At 36.5% G+C, this 18,964-nt stretch overlaps 1 protein-coding gene across 1 annotated transcript; it reads left to right on the top strand.

Annotated features, from left to right (window-relative positions):
• Positions 1-504: 504 nt before the first annotated feature.
• LOC103980996 (brefeldin A-inhibited guanine nucleotide-exchange protein 1) lies at positions 505-18,131 on the top strand. Its single transcript, XM_009397564.3, has 11 exons — positions 505-1,841; positions 5,482-5,799; positions 5,963-6,293; positions 6,415-6,837; positions 6,914-7,206; positions 7,285-7,558; positions 9,188-9,693; positions 9,805-10,126; positions 10,289-10,637; positions 10,734-11,401; positions 17,476-18,131. Exons 1-11 carry the CDS (start codon positions 814-816, stop codon positions 18,085-18,087), a joined length of 5,124 nt encoding a protein of 1,707 aa, XP_009395839.2. The 5' UTR covers positions 505-813; the 3' UTR covers positions 18,088-18,131.
• The last annotated feature ends 833 nt before the right edge of the window (positions 18,132-18,964 follow it).

Raw genomic sequence — 18,964 nt, 5'->3', positions numbered from 1 at the left:
TATGAACAATATTAGTATTTACATGGTTAATAAAAACATGACTCCACTACAATTATTTAAAATAAGGTAAAGTGTTTATGTGACTAAAAACTTGACTACGGCATCATATTTGAAGTGAAAGTTATAAATATAAATATATTTGTAAAGCATCTAAAAAAATATATTAAAAAAAAATTATATATAAATAAGAAGATTTATATAGAGTGTTTTGCGACAATTACAAATTCTATCACATTAGCATCAACATTTACACAAAAACAAAAAAAAAAAGAAATCCCTATTTAGATTGGACTTTATTTCCCTAAATTCTATCACGTAAACCAGTCGTATAATTACGAAAAATTCAGCGGCTTACCGCAGTCGTATCGTTTCCGCTGGTTATGATGACAAGGAAAACGTCTTAGATGGGAGAAAACCCGAAAGAAACTTCAATTCCATTGTGACCTTCGTGCACGTTAACTATAGTGATCCAGCGATTGTTCGCCGGATTTCCTGAGCGAGCCCTCCCCTCTCCGTATTCGTTAACGTGGACGGAGGACATCGCGCGTGATGTTACGAAATTGATCGGAATTCCTCGGTCAATCCCTTCCCTGCCCAATTTTATTTTCTTTTATTTTCCATCCACCGCTCCTGACTTGGTCATCATGGCCTTCCTTCTGACCCTCCCGCCATCAACACCTTCATCTCAGATACGAGCCCTAACCCTCTTACCATTCTGTCTCTCTGTCTGATCTGATCCGATCCTTCTCCTACCAATGTCTCTGTTCCCATCTCCTCCGATCTGATCTTGGTTTCCCCCGCCGCTGCAACCTTATGGCGTTCTTCCAATCCCTCGGGGGTAGCTCTCGTGCCGGCCGTGTCCTTGGGCCCGCTCTCGACAAGATCATCAAGAACGCTGCGTGGCGGAAGCACTCCAATCTCGTCTCCGCCTGCAAGGCCGCTCTCGACCACCTCGATGGCCTCTCCGATTCCCCTGACATCGCCGACCCCTCTCCGCTCCTCGGCCTCCCATTCGCAGCTGCCGACTCTCTCCTCCAGCCCCTCGTCATCGCCATCGATTCCGCCTCCCCAAAGGTTGCTGAGCCTGCTCTTGAGTGCTCCCAGAAGCTCTTCTCCCACGGTCTCCTCCGTGGCGAGATCAACCTTCAAACCGACGCCGATGATGCTCCCCGTTCTGCCGCCTCACGTCTCCTGGCTTCTGTCTGCAGCTGTGGGGGGATCGGCGACGAGGCCATCGAGCTCGCCATGCTCAGGGTCCTCATTGCCGCTGTCAGGTCGCCCGCCGTGCTGGTCCGCGACGAGTGTTTGGCCCAGATAGTCCGAAGCTGCTATAACGTGTACCTCGGCAGCCAGAGCGGGGCCAATCAATTGTGTGCCAAATTGGTCCTGGCTCAGATGCTCGTTATCATCTGTGCCAGGGTGGAGGCAGATGCCATGGATGTTGTCAGGGTTCGGACGGTCTCCATTGCCGATATGATGGATCTATCAGATAGAAACTTGAACGATTCCACTCTGGTTCAGGCTGCACAGAATTTTATCAATGAGGTAATGGAGGGAAATGAAGCTGAGCCTTTGCCATCAAAATCGCACAAGGGAGAGGGTTTGGTGCCAACAGTATCTTCTGAAGGGGAGGGGGCAGTCAATGGTGGAGTTAGTGGTGGATTGAGCAAGATCAGAGAAGATGGGCTGTTTCTCTTCAAGAACTTGTGTAAACTCTCAATGAAGTTCTCCACGCAAGAGAATCCCGAGGACCCTCTCTTGTTAAGGGGGAAGGTTTTGTCGCTGGAACTTCTGAAGCTAGCAATTGAGAATGCGGGGCCTCTCTGGCGGACAAATGAGAGGCAAGTGTTTTTGGGCCCAGTTTTGCCTTCAGTTTTCTGTAATTTTTTCTTTCAATGCATAATTTCATGCTAGTACATCCATGATTACAATAAAAGCTGTGTTGTATTGATTTTTGTTTCAACTTTATGGCAAAATAAAACGAACACCATCTGCTGTTACAGCCTGCATATTGAAAAATGTTGACAAGCAGTCTTATTACCTTCCAGAAATTATGTTTGAAAAATCATTGAAATACAACAAATCAAGTAGAAATAGAAATAATATTCACTTGTAATCCCTGTCTAGACACATGAAGAAATTGATTGAGTGAAAGGCACAAAGAGAGTCTGTTTGGACACCATAAAATAAATTGATGGATTAAAAGCCAAAAAGAGTATAATAGAACTGACCAGTTACCTTGATAGGTTTGAACCCATTTGACATAAAATACATATTCCTAACTTTATGGTAGTAGGCTCATCTAACCTTATTAACTAACTCAATACCTCTCCTGCTTCTAGTGTGTGACTAAATTGCGGTGACAATCTCTTACACTTGCACCTTGATAGCCTCATCATAACCTAAATTGATGCCTAGTTGGTGGCATGTGGCGTACAACTCAATGATGATTGTGATATGCTTCGAACTTTTCTAACGGAGAACTCTCTCCTACTTGGGCCCCTCATTATCTCTAGTACTAGATTCATTTTAATATCAATTATCATGACCCATGTAATGGAGAAACTGACCTATTAATTTGATAGACTTGAAAGCATGCAACCTGAACTGCTTAAGCCTAAGTTACCGGTTGTAGGCACGTATATCTTATAAACTAACTCAATATTAGATTCATTTTAGTACCAATTATCTCTAGTAGACTCATTGTCTGTAGTACTAGATTCATTTTAATACCAAATATCATGACCCGAGTGATGGAAGAACTGACCTGTTTGTAGACACATATCTTATCAACTCAATCCTCCTCTCACTGCCAAGCTAGGGTGTCACAGTATGAAGAACTGAAAGAAGTTAACTTATTTCTATCGAGTTTTGATCTCAAACGTCATATCCAGACATATACTGTAAAACAGAGAATTAAAAGACTGCCAGAATGTGCTTTCGACTTACCACGTAGGATCAAAGAAGAGCGTCATGAGTTTCATGGATGTATTCTCTTTATAGCTGTGATAATCTGGATGATGCTTTTCCCTCTCAGATGGGGCTAAAGTAATTTTAAACATAACATTTGATTTGATAAAGGCAAAAGAAAATGTGGAATGATCTTTAATGTGATTTTCCATCATGGTTAACTCTCTTTTGATTTTAATCTAAATGGAAATAGTAAAGTTTATCGGCACATTTGCTATGGCAATGTTGGAAGCTGATTCCTTATATATAGTAAACTCCTTCAGTCTCTCTCCCAACTCCATTGCCCATGCCTTTCATGTCATCCATTATGCCTAATCCTCAACGCCATCTTTGATGCATCCTTCATCCCCCTATCATGCACCATTGGCCTCCAAGGTTCAAGGTCATTAATTATTTAGCGAAAAATGGACAATAACAATAGGAATGGTCATTATCATGAAATACTTTAGCTGAAGGGTGTGTGCATGGACATCTTGTACTCGTCTATGTTTATTCATTTCTTCTCTTTAGGCTTTTTTAAAAAGTTGACAATCTTGTAATTGCAAAATTGTATTAAGAAAGCTACAATTGCCTTTTTTAAAAATCTTTTGTATCATTTCGCATTCCATTTAATAGTATGAGTGCTAATGATGTTGAACAATTCTAATCGTGTTACTTGTGACTCATTATCACAATTATGCAGCAATTGTTAATATTTAAGATGCCTTGTTAATATTTACTCAAGGCTACAGTGAAACATAAAAAAAAAGACTTGTTCTGGTCTTATAGGTAACCTCTGAAAATACATCGTTTGATCACCCAAATAGCCAAATATTTAAGTTTCTCCTTTGAAATTTTCATGATGCATTGTTCTATTTCCTTAAATTTCTGATGATATGTCTTTTCTTTTTCTCTGATCACCCAAATAGTCAAAATATCTAAGTTTCTCCTTGAATGCATTATTCCATTTCTTAAATTTCTGATCCTATGTCTTTTTTGCCTGTACCAAAAAGTATTGGATGGCTGTGATGCAAGTTTCAAATCTTAACTTACATCCTCTTCACTTCCCTCCTATACTCTAAAATGTTTCTTGAACCTTTTCAAATCATTCTATGGGATATATCCAGTATTTCATGGAGAGGCCTCCACCAAAGAAGTGAAAATTAGCGGTAATTATTCATCTAAAAATCATTCTTTCTATATTATATTGTGCATCCAAACCTCCTGATCTATGGACCAACTAGTGATGTAACCCTCAATAGCAGGATGTGCAAATTGTCTCCTCTTGATGAATTCATACCTGCAGCGGCTTTGCAGTCCAAGAGCGACTCAGTTCAAAATCATTATGCACTTACTTTCAACGATCATTCAGTACCAGTACTACAATATTGAATAATTGTGTTGTTTGGAGCTAAAATAGTCTTGTCTCTAGACTTATACCCTTTATTTAACATGAATGATGACTATTGTATGTTGTTTTAACATGAATGAATGGTTATTGTATGTTGTTTTATGCTATATCAACTACCTAATATATCTTCCTTTCTACCAGTCATGGAAAGAATTTATCATATATTGTGCTAAATTGCTAATCTATATCAAACATCAGAACTAAAAAAATATAGGTTTTTTAATTGTACATCAAGTGATCCGGAGAATATAAATTATCTGTTGCCCAAGTGGTAAAACCCTGTGGTTGGATTTAAGTAGCAAGAAATTGATGGAAATGTTTTCTCATGTGCCATGCAGTAGGAACTGGATGGTCAGAAAGGTTTTTGTCATAACCAAAAGTGTAAGGAACCGATCATCAAATAGTAAAAGAAAAACAACAATATTGAGCATTTGAAAAGGATCTAACTGTTTTTTGATGAGTTAACTCGTACAAACTTAAGCTCATTGGCTTTGCCATGGTTCTCAATATATTTATTTATACATTTATCAGATTTTGGTAATACTTAATTGGTTGATACTGGTAATTGGTAATGTATATTAACATGATAAGACCTTTGCAGATAATCTCTATTGGTAGAATTTGTAGCTATGTCCCAGACCTATCGTTTCCATGGATTTAGACCTGTGACTCATTTACGATTGAGATTGATAAATCCACTTATGTATATGCTGAAGATGGATTTTGTTCTTCATTAAGCATGACTATGATCAACATTACTTGTAAATTATGAATGATATAAATGATCATACCTGTTATAATAAATCATTATTGAGAAGCTGCTTGAATTTCTTATAGTTACATGTGGTAAAGGTGACAGGATGTTCTCACATGCAGCTGTAGTTTTTCATGTCTTTTTCCCTTGCTGAATGATGTGTAACTATTTTCCTTATAAAGAACAATGGATAAATGAGACATATTTCAACATACTTCTGTGTATTCCTAGATAAATATGAAGAAAATGTGTTATAAGTAAGCATCTCTTTGCACAACGATAGTTCTTTTTCTCCAATTGAGGATTGTTTTCCCTTCACAAGATCACTGTTTAAAGATTCTAATACCTGTTTTATACTTTTATGCAGGTTTCTTGGAGCTATCAAGCAATATCTTTGCTTATCACTGTTGAAGAATAGTGCATTATCAGTGATGAGTATTTTTCAGCTACTTTGTTCTATTTTCATGGGCTTATTGTCAAGGTTTAGATCAATGTTGAAAGAGGAAGTTGGAATTTTCTTTCCCATGCTTGTCTTGCGTATACTCGAAAACGTGCTTCAACCTAGTTTTTTGCAGAAAATGACAGTTCTCAACTTATTGGAAACGATCTGTCAAGACCCGCAAATTATGGTTGACATTTTCGTGAATTATGATTGCGATGTGAATGCACCAAACATATTTGAAAGGTAAATCATACATCTCATTCATGAGTAGTTAATTTTTATTACCTTCTTTTACAAGTTGATCCTGACACTGTTACTTTAGCTGAACACAATATTAGAATATAACTTCTGAGTGATTGTATGGCAGTGCCATGTTTTTTCTAAGAGTTTTCTTTAATTTCAACAGGGTTGTCAATGGCCTTCTAAAGACAGGTTTAGGTGTTCCTCCTGGATCAGTGACATCATTGTCCCCAGCTCAGGATAGCACATTGCGTGTTGAGTCAGTGAAGTGCCTGGCTGGTATCATTAAATCAATGGGAGCATGGATGGATCAGCAGCTGAAAATTGGTGTTTTTGCTCCTCAAAGTCTTGAAAAGGAGCATTCTGCAGAGAACCTCACTGTGTTGAATGGTGAAGAAGGAACCATTGCCGAGTATGATTTGCATTCTGATGCAAATTCTGAGCTATCTGATGCTGCCACACTAGAACAACGGCGGGCCTATAAGTTGGAGTTTCAGGTGATAATGTTTCTATACTCATTTTCATGCTAGGATACATTTAATGCATTCCTTTTTTCCCCTTTGTTTCTTTGATCGGAAAACTATGGTTTCTATTTATATCCACATCTTATCTTTGCAGAAAGGTGTTTCACTGTTTAACAGGAAACCTTCAAAGGGTATTGATTTTCTAATCAAAACCAAGAAAATAGGTGCTTCGCCAGAAGAAGTGGCTTCCTTTTTGAAAATCACTTCTGGGCTGAATGCAGCTATGATTGGAGACTACTTGGGCGAAAGGGAGGAGTTTCCTTTGAAAGTTATGCATGCATATGTTGATTCAATTGATTTTGAGGGTATGAACTTTGGTGAAGCCATAAGGTTCTTCCTAAGAGGCTTCAGATTGCCTGGAGAAGCACAAAAAATTGACCGCATAATGGAAAAGTTTGCAGAACGTTACTGTAAATGCAACCCGAGTTCTTTTACCAGTGCAGATACTGCATATGTTCTTGCTTATTCTGTGATAATGCTAAACACTGATGCACACAATAACATGGTGAAAGATAAGGTTTGTTATTGATGATTTTCTTTGGTAATCTTTAACTGCCTCTGTACTAAAATGTCAAACCTTATTTTCTTTGTAGATGTCAAAAGCTGAGTTTATACGGAATAATCGAGGAATAGATGATGGGAAGGATTTACCTGAAGATTATTTGAGTTCTTTATATGATCAAATTGTGAAAAGTGAAATAAAAATTAGTGTTGATTCATCAGCTCCACAGAGTAAGCAAACGAGCAGCATCAATAAGCTTTTGGGATTGGATAGTATTTTCAACTTGGTAAATTGGAAGCAAGCAGAAGAAAAAGCATTAGGTGCAAATGATTTGCTCATTAGGCACATCCAAGAACAGTTTAAAGCAAAGAGCGGAAAATCAGAGTAAGTCTAGTACTAAAAAGTGCATGATGTTATATCTTTTCCATGTCCATTTTGGATTTATTTTTATTGGTGACTTAGGTCTATGTTCTATGCTGTAACGGATACAGCAATCCTGAGATTTATGATTGAGGTTTGCTGGGCCCCCATGATGGCTGCTTTCAGTGTGACGCTTGACCAAAGTGATGACAAGTCTGCCACAGCACAGTGTTTGCAGGGCTTCCGATATGCAGTGCATGTCACCTCAGTGATGCATATGCAGACACAGAGAGATGCTTTTGTCACATCCGTAGCAAAATTCACATACCTTCATTGTGCTGCAGACATGAAGCAGAAGAATGTTGATGCTGTTAAGGTGAACCACTTGAGTTAATGGATATTTTCCTCCAGTTACAAAATGTATTAGTTTTATTGAGGAAATTTGTCTTACGTTTTTCCTGATAATTGGGTGGTGGGTAACGTATCCTAGCATATATAGGACTTTCCCTAGATTTTCTTAACTATTTCAATTGAAAATCTGTATAACTTTATATATCTATTAATTACTAATTTATGATATTGTAACAAATAGAACATTGTTTATGGCCTATCTAACCTTGTGATACAGTCTCATAAAATACAATGCAAACTTATTAAACAGTTGCTTAGAATCTCTTTATGGTTGTAGTCCTTTTAGTAAAAAGATTTTGAGTCTATTAAGGATCTGATCACCTTTTGAATGATCTCATTACATGAACAATTGTGAATAATGCAACCATATGAAATTACTTGTAGAACGTGACTTGATGTATGTTTGTAACTATATATACATATGTATGTGAGTTGATCACTTGTTCTACTGACTACTGACTACTGAGTACTGACAACATCACTCAGAGGGTGTGCTGTCTGTTGGTTAATGTCTGCCATTTAATTTTGAACATTAAAAACTGTCATGCTACCACACAGTCAAGAGCACAATAGCTTAGCTGATAGATTACATATTTTAATAAATAGTTTACATTGCTTCTGTTCTGTTGAAATTTAATCTAGGAGAATAACACTTTTAGTGTTCTTCAGAACTTGTTTCTGTTCTTATAGATTGAATGGGTCAAGTCCATATGTATGTTAATTTGTCTGAATGACAATATTTAGCTCTTATCTGTTATGATCTAATATAAGGCAGATATGGGATCAAGTAAAACTTGCACATTCCCAAGTACATGGTCAAATTTTCATATGTATTTTAGCTTGAAATGTTTGCATTTGTTTTATTATTGGTAATTTTAATTAGTATCATAAATATTTTAATTTGTATCCCTTAATTTGACATTTGTATTAAATAAACACTTAATAGTCCTACTGAACCACTGATTAGCATGACTCAAACAATGTTACATCTTAAATATTATATTTTCTATACCTTAGTTTGACATTTGTATTAAATAAACATTTGATAGTCTATAAATATGTGTTACTGATTAGCATGACTTCAAGAATATACAGCATGAGAATGCTGGTATTTGAGGATGAACCCTTGTACAATGGTAAGGTTGGTCCTTGGTGACCTAGGTTCGAGTCACTAAAACAACTTCTCTACTTTAAGGGTTAAGGATTTGTGACCCTCTCTAGATCCCGAATAGGCGGGCGCCTCAAGCATTGGGTTGCCTAAGAATGCTGGCATTCCAATTGTACTAAGTCAAAATTTGGTTTTGTCTGCTTCTTTATTCTATTGGTATTCTTGGTTTGGTTGTATTTACTTTGTCTTCCTTTTTATGACATATATGCACAAGGATACAAAATGTATAATGTTTGAAGTACATGCTATGAATCAATAGACAAAAGCATACAGTTTTTATTTTTGAATAGCAATATCTGTTAGGCTTTAACTTCCACTTTTTTTTTGGAATTAATATTCTGCGTCATATCAGTTAATATCTCTTTTGAGAATCATTAACAATTTCTTTGTGACCATTATATACCAGACTAATTTATCTGTTAACAGGCTATTGTATCCATTGCCATTGAAGATGGTAATTATCTGCAAGAATCATGGGAGCATATATTTACATGTCTTTCACGGTTTGAGCATTTACACCTGCTAGGAGAGGGTGCACCTCCTGATGCTTCATTCTTTACAGCACCCCTCACTGAATCAGAAGAAAGATCACAGAAAACACTTGCCGTTACATCCATGAAGAGGAAAGGAAATGCTTTACAAAATCCAGCGGTAATGGCTGTTGTTCGAGGTGGTTCTTATGACAGTGCATCTGTGGGAATTAAAGCTTCTGCTTTGGTTACCCCTGATCAGATTAGTAGCTTTATTTCCAACTTAAATCTGTTGGATCAGATTGGTAGCTTTGAGCTAAACCACATATTTGCTCATAGCCAAAGATTGAATGGTGATGCAATTGTAGCTTTTGTGAGGGCCCTTTGTAAGGTTTCTATGACAGAATTACAATCTCCAACAGATCCTCGAGTTTTCAGCCTCACAAAAATAGTTGAAATTGCGTAAGTGTGTTTTTAGTGATTTATTTATGTCTGCAGATGCATATTGTTTTCTTCAAACAAGTGTACAAGCTACCCACTTCGATCTCATTGATACATATTTTATCCATGCAGGCATTATAATATGAATCGCATTCGATTGGTTTGGTCTCGCATCTGGAATGTCCTTGCTGAATTTTTTGTTTCAGTAGGATTGTCAGAAAATCTTTCAGTTGCAATCTTTGTCATGGATTCATTAAGGCAGTTGGCTATGAAGTTTTTGGAGCGAGAGGAGCTTGCTAATTATAATTTTCAGAATGAATTTTTGAGACCTTTTGTGGTTGTTATGCAGAAGAGTGTATCTTCTGAAATTCGTGAACTAATTGTTCGATGTGTTTCACAGATGGTTTTGGGTCGTGTTAATCATGTGAAATCTGGATGGAAAAGTGTTTTTACGGTATGTTTCATTTTTCTTATACTTCTTATATTCTATGTACTTATACCTGTCTTGCTTTCAGGGATTACCTTAAATGAGAATGGCCTTTGTGGTGAAATATTGAATTAGAATTTTGTAACTTTCTATCTATACTGAAGATTAAACTTGGTTGCATGTTAATAGGTTTTTACAATTGCTGCTGCTGATGAACGCAAAAGTATTGTTTTGTTGGCTTTTGGGACAATGGAGAAAATAGTTAGGGATTATTTTCCTTATATAACTGAGACAGAAACCACAACGTTCACGGACTGTGTTAAGTGCCTGATAGCTTTTACAAACAGCAGATTCAATAGTGATGCAAGCCTCAATGCTATTGCGTTTCTTCGTTTCTGTGCTGTTAAACTTGCAGAAGGTGGATTGGTTTGCTACGACAAGAACTCTGATGGTCATTTAGGAAATGGAGATGCTTTAGATGGAAATAATTTGACTGAAAAAGATGATCATGCTTTCTTTTGGCTACCTTTACTTGATGGTATAGTTTTTGGGATTTATTATTTTCATGCTTGCTAGTTCTCTATTGCTGGAATTTTGGAATTTATTCTAAGAAGTTATACATATGTATTTTCAGGTTTATCTAAGTTGACATCTGATCCTAGACCAACTATCAGAAAAGGTGCTTTAGAAGTATTCTTTGACATTCTCAAGGACCATGGTCACCTATTTTCATCCCATCTCTGGATCAATATCTTTAAATCTGCAATTTCCCCCATTTTTAACAATCCACGGCATATGCTTGTTGGCCAGGTTTCACCAGTGCATAACTCTCAATATATGGAAGATGATTCATGGAAATCTGAAACCGATACATTAGCAGCAAAATGCTTGGTTGACTTATTTGTCAAGTTTTTCGATGTAATGCGTTCACAGCTTGCAAATGTTGTAGCTATTATCACAAGTTTTTTAAGCAGTCCCTATAAGCAGTATGCTAACACAGGGATGGCTGCTTTACTCCATTTGGCTGCCAGTCTAGGAAGCAAGCTATCAGAAGCAGAATGGAAGGATATTTTGGTTCCCTTGAAAGAATCAGCTGCTTCAATGCTACCTGTTTTTTCAAACATCATCAAGATCATGCAAAATGTTGAGGTTCCTGATAGAAATCAGCCTTATTCTGATGGTGAACAATATTCTGATCATGAATTTATTAACGATGATGAAGAGGAGGCTAATATGGAAACAGCATCATATGCAATCGTCAGAATGAAGAACCACATAAGTGTTCAGCTCCAAATTGTACAGGTAACCTTTCTCTCATAATAGCAATATTGTTCTCAGATGTTCCTTTACATTGGAGGTTTTTCTTGATGTATTGAGTACTGACAGGGTATACTGGTTAATTTTTTTCGAAGTTAAAGCACATGAAGTCTTTAACCATTCAATGCTCTAACATTCTTTTGGCATATAGTTTAAGCATGACTTTTTGGGTCCCAAATTAGTTACATCTATGTTGTTAGCATTGTTCATTTGATATTGACTAAAGTATTGCATATTGGGCTTATGTTTTCCTACTATTCGGCTGGGCTATTTAGTAATTATAACCTAAAATCTGTATATAACTGCTTCGAGGCCTACCACATCGGTTTTCCTTGAAAGTCTTAATCATTTGCTACATATTTATAAATATATAAATATAAATATAATTTCACAAGCTCTCTTGTATTTTCCTTTGTGTTGGCTTGTAATTTGAACTTAACCTTTTGAAAAGCAAAGTTCGCAATTTCGTACTGTACTGGAGTATTGAGTGTACCATACACTATGATATGACATACCGCAATTTCAACTCGGTACGGTATGAGTGTATCGAGTGGTACACTCTGACATACCGCTCGATATATATATAATAATAATAATAATAGTTAAAAAATTAAAAAAGGGAGATGAAACCGTGTTTTCTTCTTCCCGCGAAGCCTCGACGACATCTCCCCGCACGGATGAGAAGAAGTCGCTGACGACGTCGAGGCCATGTCGTCTCAGACGAGGAGGCGACATCTCATCTATGGCGTCCGAGGAGGGAGGGCGGTGACAGATTGGGATCGTCGAGGGAGAGCAGTGCTGAATCTCCAGGTTCTCCTTTTTCTTCTCCCTCTTCTTCCTTCTCCCTCGGCTAATACTGCCCGATAGCAGGCAACGACGATCGAAATCGACCGTTACCGACCGATTTCGGGCGGCAATGGGCGGAAACAGCCTCAATCGATGGTACCGCCCGGTGTAGGTAGTATCATTCGAAATTAAAATCCTTGTTGGAAAGTTAACTTTTCATATCTTGTTAGAAGTATTAAATTAAGAAGGGATCTTCACATATGATTAAGCATATTGTACCATCGGAAAAAATATTTGCTATACATCACTTTAGCTAGTCCCTGTGATTGGTTTACTGACATCTAGACAGTTGGATTTTGTCCACTTCACCCGTGATTGTTTATTCTGTTTAAAATTTTTAGTTAACCAATATTTCTACAGAAAATTGATTGGTTTAATAAAATAAAAGTTGAAGAAACTTTGATTGATTGCATTAGTCAACTGCTCAGTGATTACCCATCTTTTTTTTCACAAGTTTCATTTCAGTATTGCACTATTAAGATTTCTGATCATTTATAATGGGAAATTGCATTTGTCTTGGAACAAGAGGTAAAATGTTCAAACATCAATGGAATAAAAAATTGTAGACTAAGGTCGAGATACAGATTCAACTAATTATTTATGGTAAGATGAGGTTTTTAGATTTAGTAGTGCAATAGAATCTCCTAGCTGTTGAGTTGACATGTGGTGGTCCTTAGTTTCAATACCTCTGGCCAAGCACAAGTACCATTTGTAGATTGTAACAGTCCGACTTCCAAATTACTTGTTACTTCTAATTTCATCAGTAAATCTATGTAGAGTTTGAGATTTTGCTATGGTGCACTAGAAGGTCCTTATTCTCAATGTCTGGCCAAGTGCAAATACTGTTTGTAGATTGTAGCAGTCTGACTTTCAGATTACTTCTTTACATTTAATTAGTAAATCCATGGAGAGTGGAGTTTGAGATTTAGCTATGGGCACATTCTTGTTAAAGCTTTATCATCCAAGTTACCCTTCTGAGATGCTTCATACTTGTTTCCGGGCTACTAACCATTACCTGTGTCAAGTTCAGTTCCTCCTCGGATAAATTTCCTCATGACTACTTCTATTTCTTTTATTTCTATTTAGAATTTAAAAAATAATGCTCCAATTTAACTGCAGAAAAGAGCATGCAATTTATAAGTTGGACTCTTCCTGCATAAGAAAGTATTTTAGATGTGTAGCTTCTGGCCTTGGCACTGATTTTTTAACTAGTATTCTAAAATCATTATAATCCATAATTGTTGAAGTTAGAGTAATTTCAGGAGATTTAATTGGCAGGACTTGCTATCCTGAAATCCAGAAACTATAGGATATCTTGCTTCACAGAAGGTTTTGTTCCTCTAATATAAACCTTTTCTGGCTTAACACTTAAACTAGATACAGCTGGAAAGTAATGTTGTCTTTTTAACATTTTCCTAAAACAGTCAAATTCCCATGGCAAAACACAAGTCATCTGCAAAGCAAAGATGACTGGAGTTCAATTTCCTACACTTAGGACATTAAAAAAATTGTTTCCTTTTTAACTTTCCTCGTTCTTCTAGTCAAACACTTCATAGCCAATAGAAACAGATAAGGTGACACTGGGTCACCTTGCATCAAACCTATTCTCCTGTCAAAATGTCCAACCAAATTCCAAGTCGAGAATATAGAGTGTATTTGTTAAACATTTCATAATGAGCTAGTGTTTAGGAAAGCCAAGCAAGTTTGACATCTTTTTGATAAAATCCCATTTAATTGAATCATAAGATTTGTGAAGATCAACTTTAATTGTACATCCGGAGGATATTTTGCTTCTGTAATAGTCTCTCACAATCATTTGGGCTAATAGAACATTTTTCATAACCGTCTTATCAAGTATAATTATTGATTCATTTTGACTCACTGATACCCTAATCACTTGTCTAACTTTGTTTGAGATAAACAAATTGCAACATGCTATTGATAAAGACCAGCAAATGTGGAAGAATTTTTCTTCTTTAGATTCAATGAAATGATTGTAAAAATAGGCAAATTAGCTGAACTAATACTAAAAATATTCTAGAACCCAAACTTGAACTGAACCAATCCAGCTGGGTTAAATGGTTAGTTTCATTGTTTTTAGGTATCAGTACACCCCTACTTAACATTAGTTTCCTTGCTTGTACCATAACTCATTGGCACATGTTGTCATGAGTTTCATTCTGGAAGCCTTAAGGACCAAGTCATCCTACTGATGCTGCACTATTTCCTGAGCACCATTTTATGCAAGACAAGTTGATTCCTATTTGTGTCTTGTTGGGCCATATTAGTTCTCGATTGAGTTTATGGTTGAAAGATATTGAGTCAAGATCAAGTTTTTCTATTTTCTAGTCTTTTTGGGTGGAATTTTGTCCTAAATCTCTGTCCTAAATCTCAGATTCATTCTGGAGCATAGACTTGCTAATGTTGGTCTATTTTGTAGAAATTTTTTGTGATGCTATTTTACTTCCAAGGCCATAGTTGTGAAGGTGATAAACCTTTTATAGTAGGGACAGAATTCTGATCTTTCTGAAATCAGTTTGGCTTTAGATTAAGATTTAATTAGATGACCATGGATGTCTCTTCCTCTATTTCTCTTCAAGTACTCACTATTAAAATAGTTCCAAAGCTTTAGATAGCCAATATGTTCTACCATCATGGTGGATCCCATCCTTAACTGATTTTTCCTACTGGACCTGTGATTTTCATGAAGATTCCTTTGCTTGTCCTTTCTTTCCTTACTGAAGAATCATATGTTGCTGGAAATGAGAGCTATACTCGAGATGATGCAAACATTGACCGAGTTACCCGTCTCCTTTGCACTCAGTTATGGTCATATAGATGATGCTAACATCTGAGAGTAGTACAAATTCCAACATGAAAAGTTGATGGCTAAGAATGACGAGATTGTAATAGTGAAGCAAAAGCAAGTTGAGCCTAAGTTGGAGACAACTGCATGTCATCAAGATTGAGGCTATTAAGATGCAGTGATACTGTTAGAGGCATCTTTGTCACAAGTCAAAGCAACATTGCAAACTTTGATGATGGATAAAGCACCTATGAAGATTGGTTTTTAATCAAGTCACAAATGCCTATCAAATTGTAAATTGGGGATGCAGGCATCAATTTCTGTGAGATCATGCAACAATGACGGCCTGTCATTGTATTATTAAAGATCCTACAGTTATTGAGGGCAAGATCCATCTAGAGTAGGCGAATCGATGCAGAATTACTGGTCTTAGGCAACTCATGTTTGGGTCTTGCAAGGCTGGATCGAGTGTTGTTGAATTTAAGGACAAGTTATTAAGACAAGATCAGGTTCACTTTTATTATGTTTTTTTTGGGGGTGATTTTTCATCCTAATTTTGAGTTATAAAAATTGCATCGTATCTAATTTTGAGTTATAAAATATATGTTCAGACTCATTGTATCTCGGACGGGCAGGTAATAGTCTTATTAGGTAGACTTTTATGTGGGTTTTTTATTTTTATTTTTTTTAATTTCTTGACCTCAAGGTATTTAGTCTATTATAATTAGGCTGAGAATATAGTTTTTTGGTAATTTGTTTGCTGTTAGATTATAATTTATTTAGATAGATATTTCTTCCTTTCGAGGTTACCATAAGCCGTATTAACCAACATCATGAATAAGAGTGAATAATGAGTCTTGTTTGCATATTTGTTGAGATGATTAGTAAAATTATTATGAGCTTTGTTTAGATTAGATGGACACGTTTCTCTTGGTATATCTCCTTTGCTCACTTCCCTTATACTTTCTCAGAGTCACTTGTTACCAAACATTTTCACTTTCTTTAAGTCAGACCAAGTAATGGTTTAATCCCTCACAAAGATGAGCTTGAATTTTGAGAGCCTGGATTCTATCCTTCAAGTTCCATTAATCTGGAAAATAAAAAGAGTTGAGGTTTCATAATGCTAGCAAGGTTGGGCGTATTGTGTGCTGATATGTCTCCATGCCTGACTGGGGAGCAGGGGAGAAATTACTGAGAGAAAAGAGAGGAGAAGGTAGCTATACGTACTGATAAGATGAGAAGGCAGTGTTTGCAATGTGGTAGGTAGGAGGCAGTGATGACATGCTGGGAAGGAGTCAAGAGAGGAGAAGATAGAAAGAGGGATAGCTGTGTGGTGATGGTGAGAAAGAGATAAAATTGTCACACATTGTTTTAAAAAAAATCCTGATACTGGTTTGTACCAAGCTTACTAGATGGTATATCTCATACCAGACTGAACTGGACAAGCTTACCATCTGATTCTGATCTGCTTACCACTTGGTAAGCCTGATACTGTGAGTTTATCAGAGGGTACAACTCAGACTGAAACAAAACATGCAAAATCATCCGAGTTGCATCTCGACCAGTTGTCAGACCAATAAATACCAACCTGTACCAAACAGGATGGATAGTCTATTAAACATTGAGTAGGATAATAACATTCGATTGTTAGACTAGAATCAAGGTCAGATAGGTTAGGCATGGTGAGAACAAGATACAGATAGGGAGACAATGACTTTCAATCGCTTGATCCCCAGTTTCATTAAAGTTTCAATATTGTATGGGTTGGGATGATGGTGTAGTTATTTGGCTGGTCAAGATCTTTTGGTTAATGTTCTAACCTTATTGAACAATGCAGTTTGTCAAGCAGCCATGAAACCCAATGCTCAATGAATTAATATAAATTAAATGGGTGAAGCTAACTTGATGGTTTATATTCGGATCACTTGCTCTGGTAATGATACTCTTCTTTGTCTTGTAATGAAAACTTGGATTGGGTTGGGGAAGTATTTAGATTACTACCTGAGTTGAGATTTTTTGACATCTGTTGATGTAAAACAGACCACTCTATCAAGATTCAGCTTTATAACTTTTGAAACTTTCTTTTGATGCATGGATACAAATTTAATGATGCCAACCCTCCATTTAAGTGATCCATCTTTGGTCTTGGTGGAAGCTTTAAGAAATCAGTAATCCCAAAACATCTAGCAATCCATGATTCAGATAAGTACATGCAATGACAAAGTTGATTCTGTGAACAAGAATGTGTTTATATTCATAAGTAATGCGAATTGACAAAACTTTGTTTTTGTTTCTTCCCCCTTCTAAGTCGATGAACACTCATGCTGTTATATCTTTACGTACAAGTTTGCATCAAGCTGTCATTCAGTAGTCTAAAGACAGTGACCTTTCGTTTTCCTGCTAATAGGTTGTCAAGAAGCTGTATGAGGTGCATCGGAAATACTTTTCCGCAGCTCATGTTACCATTCTATTGGAAATACTTTCGTCCATTGCATCACATTCAAGTGAAGTGAGTAATGAAAGTGCTGTACAGCTGAAGATGCAGAAGGCATGCTCCTTATTGGAGATTTCTGATCCACCAATTGTTCATTTCGAGAATGAATCCTATCAGAATCTCCTGAAATTCTTGCAAACTTTACTTACTGAAGATGAATTTGTGTCACATGAGTTGAGAATAGAATCAGAAGTTGTGTCAGTTTGTCAGAAAATATTGCAGATATACTTAAATTGTGCAGGACACGAACTAACAGATCAGATTTCAAATACAAGCCCAGCATTACACTGGATACTTCCTTTAGGTTCAGCGAAGAGAGAGGAATTGGCAGCTAGGGCATCGTTGGCTGTGTTGTCCTTGCAAGTCTTAAGTAGCTTGGAGAGGGATTCATTTAAAAGGAACTTGCCTTGCATTTTTCCGTTGTTAGTTAACCTTATTCGTTGTGAACATAGCTCCAGCGAAGTGCAGCATGTGCTATTTGACATCTTTCAGTCATTAGTAGGCCCTGCAATAATGAATTTATGATGTATATACTTGATTTAAAATATCATTCTATTGTTCGGGATTGATATGTAGTGTCTCAAAAGTTCTATTGCCCAGCAAGTTGTACCTCGTGAAAGATAAATTCTCAGTTTCTTCAGAAAAAAAAACCAAGGTTAAAATATTGTTATATGTTCAGAGAATTCTAAACCACATTTCTTTTGGGCTTCCTTTTCTGTGTTAGGATTTTATATAAATGTGAATATTAAATGGTTATAAGATCCTCGTCCTTTCCCAACAGAAAGATTTATATTCTTTGCTTATTATTAAATAATTATTTATTCACAAACCTCATGTGAGGTTAATAGTTTTGATTCCTATCTCATAGAAATCTAATTTTCACTCCACTTAACCCTATATCCTTCTAAGTGTAATTATATTATCGATAATATCGATTTTAATAATAGTGTACCAATATTAATGATAATGGCAATTAATACAAAGCTGCTAATTATGAAAAAAATAATATACCATGTATACAACATAAAAAATAGTTCGATTTAATATAACTCTTCAATTTGAATTAGCAAAAATAATATCACATTACGATTCCAAACATTCACCGATAGTTGGAATCAATGACATGATACAAGATTATAATTGACTTAAGATCTTCACTCGAACTATAGGAATGGCATCATCCCACAAGGGACGGCAGGAACGACATGTTGATTCAATTTTCCATTTATTTCTATCCTGAAATTGAGTATCTCAATTAAATTTCCAACAATCGTCTGGCACTGCAAAAGCAGCGTAACCACCTTTCACGTGGAAAGTAACTCCAGAGGCAAAAATTTGCTACCGTGACGAAGAAGAGCGGCTGATTTCTTTCAAGTTACGAATATCCCCCCATCACGAAACA

This window comes from Musa acuminata, chromosome BXJ1-1 (assembly GCF_036884655.1).
Source record: "Musa acuminata AAA Group cultivar baxijiao chromosome BXJ1-1, Cavendish_Baxijiao_AAA, whole genome shotgun sequence".
NCBI lineage: Eukaryota > Viridiplantae > Streptophyta > Magnoliopsida > Zingiberales > Musaceae > Musa > Musa acuminata.
This window is presented reverse-complemented; position numbering and strand designations above follow the sequence as displayed.